General features: G+C 39.6%; 1 protein-coding gene across 3 annotated transcripts in view; it reads left to right on the top strand.

Moving 5' to 3' along the window:
- Positions 1-6,334: 6,334 nt before the first annotated feature.
- Positions 6,335-13,204, top strand: part of rptor (regulatory associated protein of MTOR, complex 1) — a 179,817-nt gene continuing 172,947 nt past the window's right edge. For all 3 annotated transcript variants that reach the window (XM_042427087.1, XM_042427078.1, XM_042427071.1), the window contains exons 1-2: positions 6,335-6,790; positions 9,071-9,245. In XM_042427087.1, coding sequence (XP_042283021.1) covers positions 9,078-9,245 — 168 coding nt within the window. In that variant the 5' untranslated portion in view covers positions 6,335-6,790; positions 9,071-9,077. The remainder of the gene's footprint in view (positions 6,791-9,070; positions 9,246-13,204) is intronic.

Here is a 13,204-nt window from a genome sequence, read left to right as displayed (position 1 = left end):
CAAATTCTGTTATATTTTGATTTACAAAGAATAGACCAAATGATAAGTGTTCACACTGAGGTTTGTGGATCTTCCGGAGTAACAGGGATGTTTTTGGACAGACACATTGCTGTTGAATTTTACAAATGTATTTTGCAATTCTTTGAGAAACACAAATAAAATTTTGTCCGCTTCCCCTGTATTGGATAAGTGGGTAGCCAGTCTCAACCTCAGTTTTCATAAAGAAAGGCCCAGCACTAACTATCATAATCAGCCATTTCTGCCTGCACACTCTGCAGCTACAGCCCTTCGATAGCCATTTCCATCAGCATCTGCATCCTCATCTTCAACTCAAACCCATGCCTGCAGCTTCTGACAGCTAGAAAATCATTTCATGTCTGTCTAAACATCAACCACCAGTGAATATCATTTAAAGCAATCATTGTCTCACAAATTTCACATGGGGACTTAAATGGATTTACAATTCATATTCTCAGTCAACCTTGAGCGTGAGTTATGAAGGCTGCGGCTTTCACTGGAGTGGCCTATGCTCAGAGAGTAAACACTGATCATCATTATGCAACACAGTACAAAGCATTAATCACTGCAGCAGTGTTTTTATTGATGTACTGTAAACTTGGCTTGAAACAGCAATGGGACGCATGATTAAGGTGGACAGAGTTTAGCCTTTTTTTGGCGGAAGACACACAAAAAAGCTCAGAATAACCTTTTATTTTCCTTGAAACTTTGTCAGAAGAGTTTGAATGACAGTGTGTATATGGAGTTTTTAGCTCATCTAACTGTAACACATTTTAATTGTTGTTGAACTTGATTTATGACAGTGGTGAGTGAGAAAGTTCCTGTAAAATATGTATCTTTATGAGCTATGAAAGCACAAGAGAAGAGGATTAATGCTCCATTACAGATCTTGTGTCTCCCATTTCCTTCTTGAGAGGAGTCAATGTTCTACTGGCGTCCCATTGGAGGATCACATGATAGCAAAGCTTTCCTCTCCTGAAACACTCCCTCCCTCAAATCTATCCATCAGTCTCTTTTCTCTCTGGCTATTTCCCTCGCCTTGTTGCAATCAATCCTTGAAAACAGGACTTTTAGCCTTTTCCTGCCCCTGTCAGATTTGTCTCTGGGAACAGCTCCAGCTTCCAGGACCCAACCCAGTTGATCATGTCACCTTGTTCCCTACATGTAAGACGGGTGTATGAGAAGAAGACTAATCTTCTCTTTCTTGTCCTCCCTCTGTTACCATCAGCCATCCCAGGGTCCCAACCTCTATCACACCTTGGAGATTGGATTGGTTCCCCCCTGCAGAGGACACTGCGACTGAAAGGCGAGAGGAACAAATTCAGTCGGATGTAACTATGAGTTTCTTACACACCAGATTGCTCTGGCGCTGTTAGTGTGGCAAGCCAAGAGGCCGTAGCGGTGATTGCTACACTGGTAAATGCATAAAGAGGGATGTTTTCATGCTCCATCCATCTGGTGTAGCGTTTTCATGTTTTCTGATGAGCTGATGGTCCAAAAGAAAGCTGTTGGTCATCTCAGCGCAGAATTGTCCTTTGTGCCCAAGACATACTGTGTTGTGCTTGGTTTAAGTCATCAAGGCCCTCAAGCAAATCTCTTTGTTCACCAGGAACAAACTGGTAAACATATTGATTGTGCTCCCCCAATTACAAAGCTCTCAGTAATGTCATGACCAACTGCCTGAGTGAGTACGTGCAAACTGGTGTTAGATTTAGACTCGCGGACAGATGGGACAGCTTTTTCTCTCTCTATCTTTCAAAAACAAACCTTTGGCTCCTGCTGTTTGAGAAATGAGTGTGAAGCTTGACAGCAAAGGATGATGGGGAAATAACATGTGTAAATTCACTTTGACTCACGCAGGTGCTGAGACCAGCGAGGTTTTGCACAGCAAACATCACCATATTGTTGAAGACAAACAAATAAAACGTGGAATGATCTTATTCATGTCCTTCTTACATTTACATTTTTGTTTATAATCAATATTTTATATCAACAATGAAACACATGACTATTTGTGTGAGAAAGTGATTGCTTGTATTGATGAACCCACAGAATTTCTACCAAACTCTGCAGTTCCCTCAAACTCTACAGAGCTTTTTAGTGTCTTTCAGCTCATTGTTTTAGTTTTTCAGCCTGCAGCTTTATTGTATTGGTGAACTATCACTGCTCTCATCATTTTTTGCCACAGTAGGCAGCTGTAAATCCACTGTACACTTCCTACTCAGCATCAAATGGCAGACAGACAAAATTAGCAACTAGCTGGTTACCATAGTGGAGCATTTAGCAGCCAAAGTACCAAATATTTCCCTTAGGAGCTGGTGGACACAAAAAACACAATAAAAGAAGAGGAATATTCAACCTACTTTCATCAAGTGGCAGGAAACACAACTCCAAATTAATGCTAGCGTAATGTTGCTCCTTATTTGCTGGATGTGTAAATAGGCAACTGTTTGCTAACAAGTTCACTATGTCAACTTAGAAGGTGATAATAAGTCAGATGTTGTGTTCCCTCTGCCCCCAAGTAGCCAAAAAAATCCATTATTGAACTTTTAAATAATAAAAAATAACGTTTTACCCTCAGTGATTCACCATTCTGAGGGCACCTCTGTGACTTAAATAGAGCACAGGCTACTTTTAAAACACTCCCACATGCAGTGAGGGATTTTAGAACATCTGCTCCCCTGCTATTTTGTGATGGATGCAGCTATCAGATGAACTGGCTGACTGAACACATCACACAGAGTGAAGACATTCTGCATGTCTTCACTTGGCTATTAAATTAGCCAAACTCCATACACTTGGCACTAATGGTACATCTATTCCATGATTACTGGCAATAATGAAGTGACATGTGTGGAATACGTTCTATACTGTGTAAGATTAGAGCAATATTTCACATTAAATAATTGTAAAATGTTTTCATTTGATGGATCTAATTCAATACACTTTTGATAGAAAGTTCTCTTAAGAAAAAGAGGCTGGGAATAAATGAAGGTATTTATTTCATGTGTGCACTCTGGACCCCCTTTGAGAATAATTTTACAGAAAAACACATTTTATGGAAACTAATTTCATTTTAAAAGATAGACAGTTAGTTACAGTTACTTCAATTTTTCATTTAAATCTTTGGTTGACATTATCTGTTGTAAAAAAGAAATAAATTATTTATATATGTATGTATGTATGTATGTATGTATGTATGTATGTATGTATGTATGTATGTATAAGCAGGGGATATGTAGTCAGTATTGGAGTATAATGGATCTGAAAGAACCGCCCTGATGTATGGAGTCACACAAGATCAGTTCTTGGGCCCCTCCTATTCATCCTTTACATGCTTCTTCTTGGTCAATTCTCTAAGACTGTAAGGTTAGTTATTATTTTCTACCATTGATCGCCTTTTAAATCTTTTCCAACTTATTGATAAAACTTTGCATCCTTCTTTGACAATAAAATTACCAATATCCAAGCTAGTATTGCAAATAATCTTACAAATCAAAAATCTGCTGGTACTTCTCGGGGAAATCTAAACTTCTTTTCAAAAATTAGTGAAGCAGAACTCCGGAAAATCATTACACAGCTGAAATCCTCCACTTGCTCCCTCGATGCCATTCCCACTTTCTTTTTTAAGGAAGTTTTAGATAGTTTCATTGATGATGTACTGGATATTGTGAACTGCTCCCCAGAGACAGGCATCTTCCAAATATACTCAAAACAGATTTAGTCAGGCCTTTACTCAAAAAGCACACTCTTGACCCTTCTGTTTTGAGTAATTTTAGGCCCTTTTCAAACCTGCCTTTTCTAGGTAAGATTTTATAAAAGGCTGTGTTAAAACAGTTGGACGCATTCCTGCAAAAAAATGAGATCCATGAAAAATTTCAGTCTGGCTTTAGAAGAGGTCATAGTACCGAGACAGCACTTATAAAAGTAACAAATGATCTCAGAGTGAGCGCAGATAATAAAAACTTTTCAGTCCTTGTGCTTCTTGATCTAAGTTCTCATGGTCTACACAGTCGACCATGAGATACTCTTAGACAGACTTGAAAGTTTGATGGGGCTCTCTGGAACTGCGCTGAATCGGTTCAAGACTTACCTCACTGGCAGAAGCTATTTTGTCAGCCTTGGTGAACATGTGTCCAACAAGTGTGACTTTCTCTTTGGTGTTCCTCAGGGTTCAATTCTTGGTCCACTACTGTTCTCCCTGTATATGCTTCCGATTGGAGAAATTGTTCGCAACCACAGTGTAAATTTTCATTGTTACGCAGATGACACCCAGTTATATTTATCTGTAGCACCAGACGATAAAGATGCCCTAACTCCCTTGATAGATTGCCTCTCTAGCATTAAACAGTGTATGAGCGGTAACCTCCTTAAATTAAATAAAGATAAAACAGAAGTTATCCTTGACTCTGAATTGAATTTTAAAAGTCATGTCCACAACGTTACAAAGACAGCTTGTTATCATTTAAGAAACATTGCAAGAGTCAGACCCTACCTTACTTTGGAAGATGCCAAGAAACTCACTCATGCCTTTGTTTTTTCACGCTTAGATTACTGTAATGCATTTTATACTGGTTTACCAAATAAAACTATTGATCAGCTGCAACTCATTCAAATCTCAGCAGTAAGAATTTTAACCAAAACTAGGAAAAGGGAACATATTGCACCAGTATTAGCGTCATTGCACTGGCTACCTGTAACGCTGAGGATAGATTTTAAAATTCTTTTACTTGTTTTTAATGCCCAAAAAGGTCTAGCACCTTCATATCTCTCAGATTGCTTGTCAGAATATGTTCCATTCGCTTAGGTCGCTTAATGCTGGCTTGTTAAATGTGCCACAAACAAAATGCAAAAAGTATGGTGAGGCAGCTTTTTGCAGCTATGCACCAAAGATCTGGAACAAACTCCCACCACATATTAGATAAGCATCCTCTGTTGATATTTTCAAGAAGCAGCTCAAAACTTATTTTTATGGTCTTGCTTTTAATGAACTCAACCTTTTATTTGCCTTTTACTGTTATCATCTGTTTTTTTTACTACCTGTTTCATCTTTCTTATCTCATGATTTTACCTTTTTTATCTTCTTACCCCTTTTTATCACTGTTGTTTTTTGTTTACTGTATTTATCTTTCTCCTTTCTTTTAATATTTTAAAATATCTATTATTTTGTTTGTTTGTACCTCTTCCTGTAAAGCATTTTGAGCTGCATTTTATGTTATGAGGGGTGCTATATAAATAAAGTTTATTATTATTATTATTATCATTGCTATGCAGATGACACCCAGATTTATCGGGGACTCTCACCAAATGATTATGGTCCTATAGAGTCACTTTGTCTGTGCCTTGAGAAATTAAACAGTTGGACACAACTAAATTTCCTTCAATTAAACAAAGACTGAAATAATTATTTTTGGCAATAAAGAAAGAAGGCTGGCACTTAGTGGTTACCTTGGTTTTAGAGCACTAAAAACTAACACCCATGTCAAAAATCTTGGTGTAATCATTGATGAGGATTTAACTTTCAGTGGCCACATCAAAGCTGTAACAAAATTGTCATTCTGGCATCTTAAAAACAAAGCTAAAATGAGAAGCTTTGTGTCCAAACAAGATTTAGAAAAGATCATTCATGCTTTTATTTCCTGTAATGCACTCCTTATTGGTCTCCCTAATAAGACCATTAGTTGCAACTCATTCAAAATGCTGCTGCTAGTATACTGATAAATGCCAAGAAGAGAAAACACATTTCTCCAATTCTTAGATTGCACTGGCTTCCAGTTAAACATAGATTTGATTTCAAGGCATTACTTATTGTCAGTAAGTCACTCAATGGTCTGGGCCCAATACATATCGCAGATATGTTTGCTGAGCACAAGTTGGGTAGGTCTCTCAATTAAGCAGGGACTGCTCAGTTAGTGGTGCCCAGAGTTTAAGCCAAATGTGGTGAAACAGCTTTAGCCATTATTAGTGTTTTTTTGTTTTTTTTTTAAATATATCATGCAGAGTCAGTAGATATAATGGGTTTTAAAATATATTATGCAGAGTTAGTAGATATTAGTGGGTTTTTTAAATATATCATACAGAGGTAGTAGATATTACTGGGTGTTTGAATATATTATACAGACTTGGGAGAATTACTGGGTGTTTAAATATATTATGCAGTCAGTAGATATTAGTTCGGTTTTTAAATATATTATGCAGACTTGGTATGTGTGTTTATGTGTTCGTGTGTGTGTGTGTTTACATGTGTGTGTCGTAGGAACAACAGCGGTGACGTTTCATGACAGCCTCGCGCAGCCTCGCGGCCGCTCCAACAGTGCATTCTGGGTCCAACCCAAGATGGCTGCGCCCTTGCAGAAGTGCTGAAGCAGTGCCTCTCCGGAGAAATTATCGGGATTGTTTGAGAGATTTCCACGGAAACCGTCGCACCAAACCGCCGAGCAGCGACGCTGGTTTGTAGAAGAAGACCATACCACCGCAGTCATCGATAAGCGCGGCCCGTGCCTCGTGTGGCTGTGGCAGACTGTCCGCGTGAAGATGGGCCTGGTCTCGAGCCGCTTCCCATAGCGCCGCGCGGCGCGGAGAGGAGCCGCACGTTCCCCTGCAAACACGCGCCCGTGCAGCTCGGATTTGACGGGTTTGACATACTGTACAGGCTGTGGACGCTGCCCTACAACCTCCTGACCAGGATAGTTTGTGCTACCGTGTCTGTCATCGTCCGGAGGCGGAGAGCGTCCCCGGCCCGGGCTGACCCCGACACCGCCACCGCTCCGAGGTCTGCACCGCCGCCAGCGACATGTCTGTTCACCTGCGCTCTGTGTGCTCATGTTGCAGCCGGGGAATGGTTTTACATAGCGCTACTCTCTCTTGCAGTGTGACAGGTTTATTTGCAAACAACTACTGGCTAGCGAAGAGCCCCAGCTGTGACGTCAGCTTTAACACAGCCAGTCCGTGTCAACACGACTTAAAGGATAGGTTCACAATTTCTCGTATTTGTCTTTGAAACAACAGTCAGGTGCTCATATGAACAGTGAAAGAGCTTTTCCTGGGTGTAATCATTCCTCCAGTTCATACTGGCTACAAAAAGATCCCCCTCAAATGTGCTTTAAGTGTAAGTGATGGGGGCCAAAATCAGCAGTGTCCACACAGTTATTTTGTGCAAAAATGCATTTAAAAGTTGATCTGAAGCTTATGTGAGGCTTCAGCAGTCTTAGCAGTCTTTTTAGCATCAAATTCCCTCTTTGTGTTCCCTCAGTGTTTCTCTGTTGAGCTGCGGTGGAAGTATAATAACAAAAAGAGGGACTTTGACACTAAACAGACTTTGTAAGTGCATTATGAAGGGATCTTCTAATGGTCAGTATGAACAGGAGGAATGATTACAGCAAGAAAAACCTATTTCAAACTTTATTTAAGACACCTGAGTGACTATTGTTTTAAGACTTGTGAACTTGTCCTTTTAATATAGGGTCACATAACACATTACCAAGCTAGCACCTCTCTGCCTAGAGGTGTGTTCATGTGCGCAGCGGGAGCCCAAACATGACATCATCCAGGTGCTGCTCTCTGTCAAAGAGTTAAAGCAACCTGGATGGAAGAGAGTAAGCAGCTAGCCTGTTAGCAGAGTTAAGTGCTGCTGTTGATTTGTAAAAATCCAGATGTGAGCATGTGTTTTGGTTTCAGTTGTTGTGGTTTTCATTGACAGCAGAACATCAAAAATGACTCATAACCAACATCCCATCAACATCAAACTGTTCTAGCTAAAGGTCATGAATTGCAAAACAAAGCTATTGTGGTTTTTCAGATTCTCAAATTTCAGTATTGGGGTTTTTTTTTTTTTCAATATAAATGTCATTTATTGTATTCAAAACCGACTCTCACTGGTTTGTTTTTACAGGCAGTAAGTGAATGCATCACTGGCTTGACATTAGTAGAGGAACACAAACACTTGATGCTTGAAACATCACAGCTGATGTATTGTTGTTGCTTTGTATTGTTTGGGATTCTTTGACACAAATGCCTTTACAACGCCAATATTTTTTTGATATGTAAGACCCTGTTTACTCTTGGTTTTAAAATGTTTTTTGGGCAATTGGATCACAAGTGGACAGCGCTAAACACTCAAACCACTTACTTGCCAAGGTGGTCTGGGACGCATTTGACCACATATCCTTTGTAGTGCTAATGCGTCCTGATGCGAGAAGGATATAACAGGAAAACATTTGGAATAGTCTGTGCATGTATATTAGTTCTGAAACATTTTTGTTTTCCTAACAAGCCTGTGTGAAACAAATCTGGCGCTTGTCTGGCGATAGTCTGATGTAATAACTGTGCGCGGGGCTCTTTGACTTTCTAGTGGAAGTGATGTAGGCAAGAACGAAATCTGAACACAAGTGAAACGCATTTTAAAACAACCTCTTTCTTTGAGGATTAGATGTAGTTCTGTGTGAAACCATTTTTTCACTTAAAAAAAGAAGCTAAACTTCTCAAATGTTAAATATCAAGCAGATGAAGAATTTTGCCCACGTACACTAGTCTGAAATTGGCAACTTTTGATTTAAAACAGGAATTATCTCACCAAAGAATAAGTAAACAAGTATTATATAGATGTTCTGTGTTTACTGTCAAATTTATCATTTCTCAGGCATCTCACCATTAAAAAAACAAAAACTACATTAGTCTAATGTTGGATTAGTCATAATAGTGTGGCTGCATAGACTCTTTGGCTTCCCAATATTGCAAAATATCTTTCTTGAGCTGGATGGTTTGTTTTAGCACACACATATTGGCAGGTAGCATCATGGCAGAGAACACACAGCCTGATGAGGAGAAAATTTCTCAAATTCCTTCAAGTAATGTCTGAAAGATATTTTTATTTTTTTCAGTAGGATTTTTTGATCTTTAGGGGAAACCCTAATAGCTGTTTTCATTGTTGTCATGAGATTAGAGTACCAGCCACAGTCAAAATTAAATAGTGTTGGTTAGCGTTAGTTTCCCACCTGAACTGCAAAACAAGAGGTCCACAGGATCTGTGTTTAACCTGAGCTCTCCTCTGCAGGGCCCTGATGAAAATGGACTCAGATTTGCTTCATTCCCCGGCCGTGGGCCTGGCAGAGGAAGAGGAGGCCGACATGAATGACTGGAAACTTCCACTGGCCTTCATGAAGAAGCGGCACTCAGAGAAGATTGAGGGCTCCAAGGCCTTAGCGCAGAGCTGGAGGATGAAAGACAGGGTAATTTTCTTCTCATCTACTCTCAGCTCAGGTCGTAGGAGGCTCTTTCTCCTGTAGCTCTGTCAATCTAGTGCATGCAGAGTTGCTGAGGTATGAACTCATGCAGAGTTGTGCAAGAGCATTTCCATATTCAAATATCTCTGAGCGGAACATGTTAATTTTCATAGGTGGAGCTCATAAAACATGAATTCTGGAACAGTTGGTTATAATTGATGATTTATTACACAAATGGGAGAAAAAAACAGAATGTCCCATTTGATGTTTTTAAATACTAGACGTCACATCGGATTTACAAAGATGCTTTCATCATTTCCTCGTCTTTAAAGCATAAGTCTGGTGATATTCTATATGTTCCTTATTGTAAACAAATCCCATGAAAAGACCAAAACCAACAATGAATTGATGCTACGTAGCCAAAGCCTGATAATTTCTTCTATGCCATAGAGCTCCATTGTCGTTCAAAAACTATAGAAACCCATCAGTGAGTCTCACGGGTGCAGTGAGTGACATGTTCCTTTATAACCATGAACACACACTGTAGCTTATTTTGAGCCACTCCAACACCAACTCCTGTCGCTGTACATTCTCACCAGCACACAAAATGTGTATTAATCCGCAGCTAAATATAGTCCCCAAGTAACATTTGTTAAAAACTATTAAGTTAACTATTATATTGGGTCAATGATATGACATCCATACCATTTATCCACTTACTGTAATCAATAGCTAATAGTTTCTGGGAATCAGGGAAAGTGTCATCAAAAAGAAATTTCAATTCAGTAAAGAAGCAAATCAAATGCGCCAATGTTACACTCTGTGCTTTGAGAGGACATCCGTCTTTAAACAGCCGGGACACAGCAACAAATCATTCATTCATCAAATTCATTTCATTCTGCTGGAGGCTACCTGCTATGCTTTGACAGGGGAACCTCAAAGCTTTCCCTCATGAATGGCTACAGTGTGTTTCAGCTCACATAAAGCTGTCGTTTGATCCACTGCAGTGCTACCAACCTGATTATTTCATTGCCTCACGGCTACAGAGCACTACCGGTGTAATGATGGCAAATGCCACGCAGTCATACATAACCCTCACAAACTCTGCACCTATTGTAGAAAATTCACCCAAATTAAATTTTAACACGTCGCCGCTGTTAGGACGTCACTTGAATTACACAGCAAAGCCCGCTCAAGTGTCAAGCTTCAGGGAAATGTTGAATAGGAAGGCATCGTTAAATGTGAGGCTGGTATTGATTTAAAAGAGGTTATAGGGGCTGAAAGCTGGCTGAAATGAGCATTCCTATCAGAAAGTCATGCTAAATTGACTGTGTAAGATTTTTCATTGCTCAGAGTATTTTCAGGCTGTGGACCCTCATTTGTACACTTGTAGGACTTTCTCTGGGTTCAGACAGCTGAGACCAAAGAGACGATTTTGTGCAGGAAGAATTGGCTTTTAGTATAACTCTTGCTTGAGGTTAAATCCATCTTTTAAGAGGGCTGTAATTTAAAAAAAAAAATCTTTTTCTGAATAGTGAGATTGGGATATGAATGACAATGCAATGATGTTGTCATTTTTTTACAAATATACATTAGTAAGAAAATGCAGTGGTACATCTGGCTTTATTTTCACATTCATTTTCGCAGTTTTTACTTCATTGATACTGTGGAGTGCCCTGAATTAAAACATCACCTGAAGTCATGCAGGGTCTCATTCTGCAGTTTTGTACATTTTTCTTCTCAGTTGTTCATAGGCTGGGGCAGATTATCCATGTATCACATCGGGCGATGGTGGTCAGAAACTGCAGATACAACATTTATAAAGCACTTGATTTAGATCTTATTTATCGTTATTCTTATTGATAAGAATGTGAATAATAAGAATAAGAAAACAGTTGAACAGTAGCTGCTGCTGTGCGTCTTTCAGCACCACGGAGGCGAGAAGAGAGAGAGAGAGAGAGAGAGATGCTGTTTATTTCAGTAATAACAGTAGCTGATAGAAAATATGTTCAAAGACCATTTTACTAATCCATCCCTCTGTGTGGAATAAGTACATCTTAGTATTCCCGAGTGCTACGGTTCATACATTAGTTAGGCTTACTATTTTATTTTCTGTTTTACAAAGGCGAAAATCAAGTCCTTTTATAAATGTTGTATCTGCTGTTTCTGTGTGCCTTATCGTTTGTGGATTTTGAAATGACAGTCAAATCAATATTCTGTTTTCATTCCTTTAATTTCTGTTTCTGAAAAGAACAGAACAACAAAACAACCATAATTTCTACTAGCCTACACATTGCAATAGCTACAATGTCACAATGTGCTATTCCTGATACCGTCATCACCTCACCTGGTGCTGTGTGATCATCCAGCTGTTGAAATGCTTGCTTGCAACAGATGTGTGAGACATACTCTATAACGGTTTTGCATGTAGTCCTCATACAGGCCATGTATTATGGAGATAATGATATTCAATATGACGTGTTGCATTGGGATGTGAGTTGCATTCGGATTGGAGCATCAGTGTAAGGGCTAGTATGGCATTTATGGGCTCATGTCTATCTATGCTGCCAGGTTTTTTGGTTGTCTTACATTTTTCTGTAGTATGTGTGTTGAGCCTTTTTTTCACATGTAAAGTGGGAGGAGAGGGACGCTTCGAGTGTGGTCACCTTTCTACCACACTACGTTAATCCAGGCCTGGCTCTGGGTGATTTAAGCTGATGTACAGTATCTGTGGCAGTTAGGATATCGAGCGAGTTGGTACGTGAACAGTTAAGCCTGTCGAGAGCAGCGTGCTGTGCAAGGCTTTTCGAGTGGGCCGTAAATGATGTTCTGCACTGTGGGAAATCAGACACACACACACACACACACAAATACACACACAGAGTTGTCTCAGTATGACAGAGAACACAGGAGGAGAGAGAGTGAGACTGTACAATTTACCCATTGGTCAAAATGGTGTGTTTTTTCCCCCTGTTGGGTTAATGGCAGCTGTTGAGTTGTGTGTGCATGGATTTGCAATTGTACACAGCTGTTTGTGTGTATCACTCTATGTGCAGCATTATTATGTGTACGGTCGCTGCACCTGCCAAGTGGAATTGTGATAACAGTGTTGAGATATAAGAATGGCTATCAGTGTTTTACAGCAGAGTACAAGGTCAGGGCTGACTTCAGATGACAAGTGGCTCTATTTAACTACCACAGTGCTACTTAATTGTTGATTAGAAAGCTGTCAAGAAGTCATGGAGGATGGTTTTTGTTAGTAATGTTAATTGCAGTAAGATCAGAGGTGTGGCTAGAGCCGATCTAAGTATCGAGTTTTCTTTTATTGGACCCGCAGTGAGGAATTAAAACAGTCAGGCTGACAGAGAGTGAGAGAATGTGATTAGATTTTCAGTGTTTTCATGTAGGTTTGATCGGCTCCCACCAAAAATCTAAAACATACTGAAGCTTAAGTGGAAGAACAGGTGCTGTAATTTGTTGTTTTTGGTCTGTTTTCATTTTTGCGCTGACAGTGAACATAGAACATGACACCTGTGTGTTGAGAGCAAACAGACCTGGACCTCGACCCAGTAAGATAACTAAGTGATTGCAGCATAGGCTCAGACCACCATTGATCACATCTTGTTCACAAACATCGACTGAAAATGTAGGTTGAAATAACAGTAACATTGCCTATAAAGTCCATATCAATAATGAATTATAACCATAGACTATAGACAAAATTATTGGTTATTGACTTTGAATTTTGTGAGAGAAAACTTGTAATTTATGAGTGGACCTTCAGGGAGTCAGAGTGGGTTTTTTTTTTTTTTTTGGTACTGTAGCTACCACAGCTTAGGCACTTCCATATTGCCTTCTCCACTGCCATGAGGTGTAGGAAAAGGCAGCAGAACATAAGGACACAGTGAAATAGGCCTTTTTCACAAAAGACATTTTCAGTGTTTCCCCTAAGATTTTTTTCAGCA

Source organism: Thunnus maccoyii, chromosome 2, assembly GCF_910596095.1.
Source record: "Thunnus maccoyii chromosome 2, fThuMac1.1, whole genome shotgun sequence".
In the NCBI taxonomy this organism is placed as follows: Eukaryota; Metazoa; Chordata; class Actinopteri; order Scombriformes; family Scombridae; genus Thunnus; species Thunnus maccoyii.
This window is presented reverse-complemented; position numbering and strand designations above follow the sequence as displayed.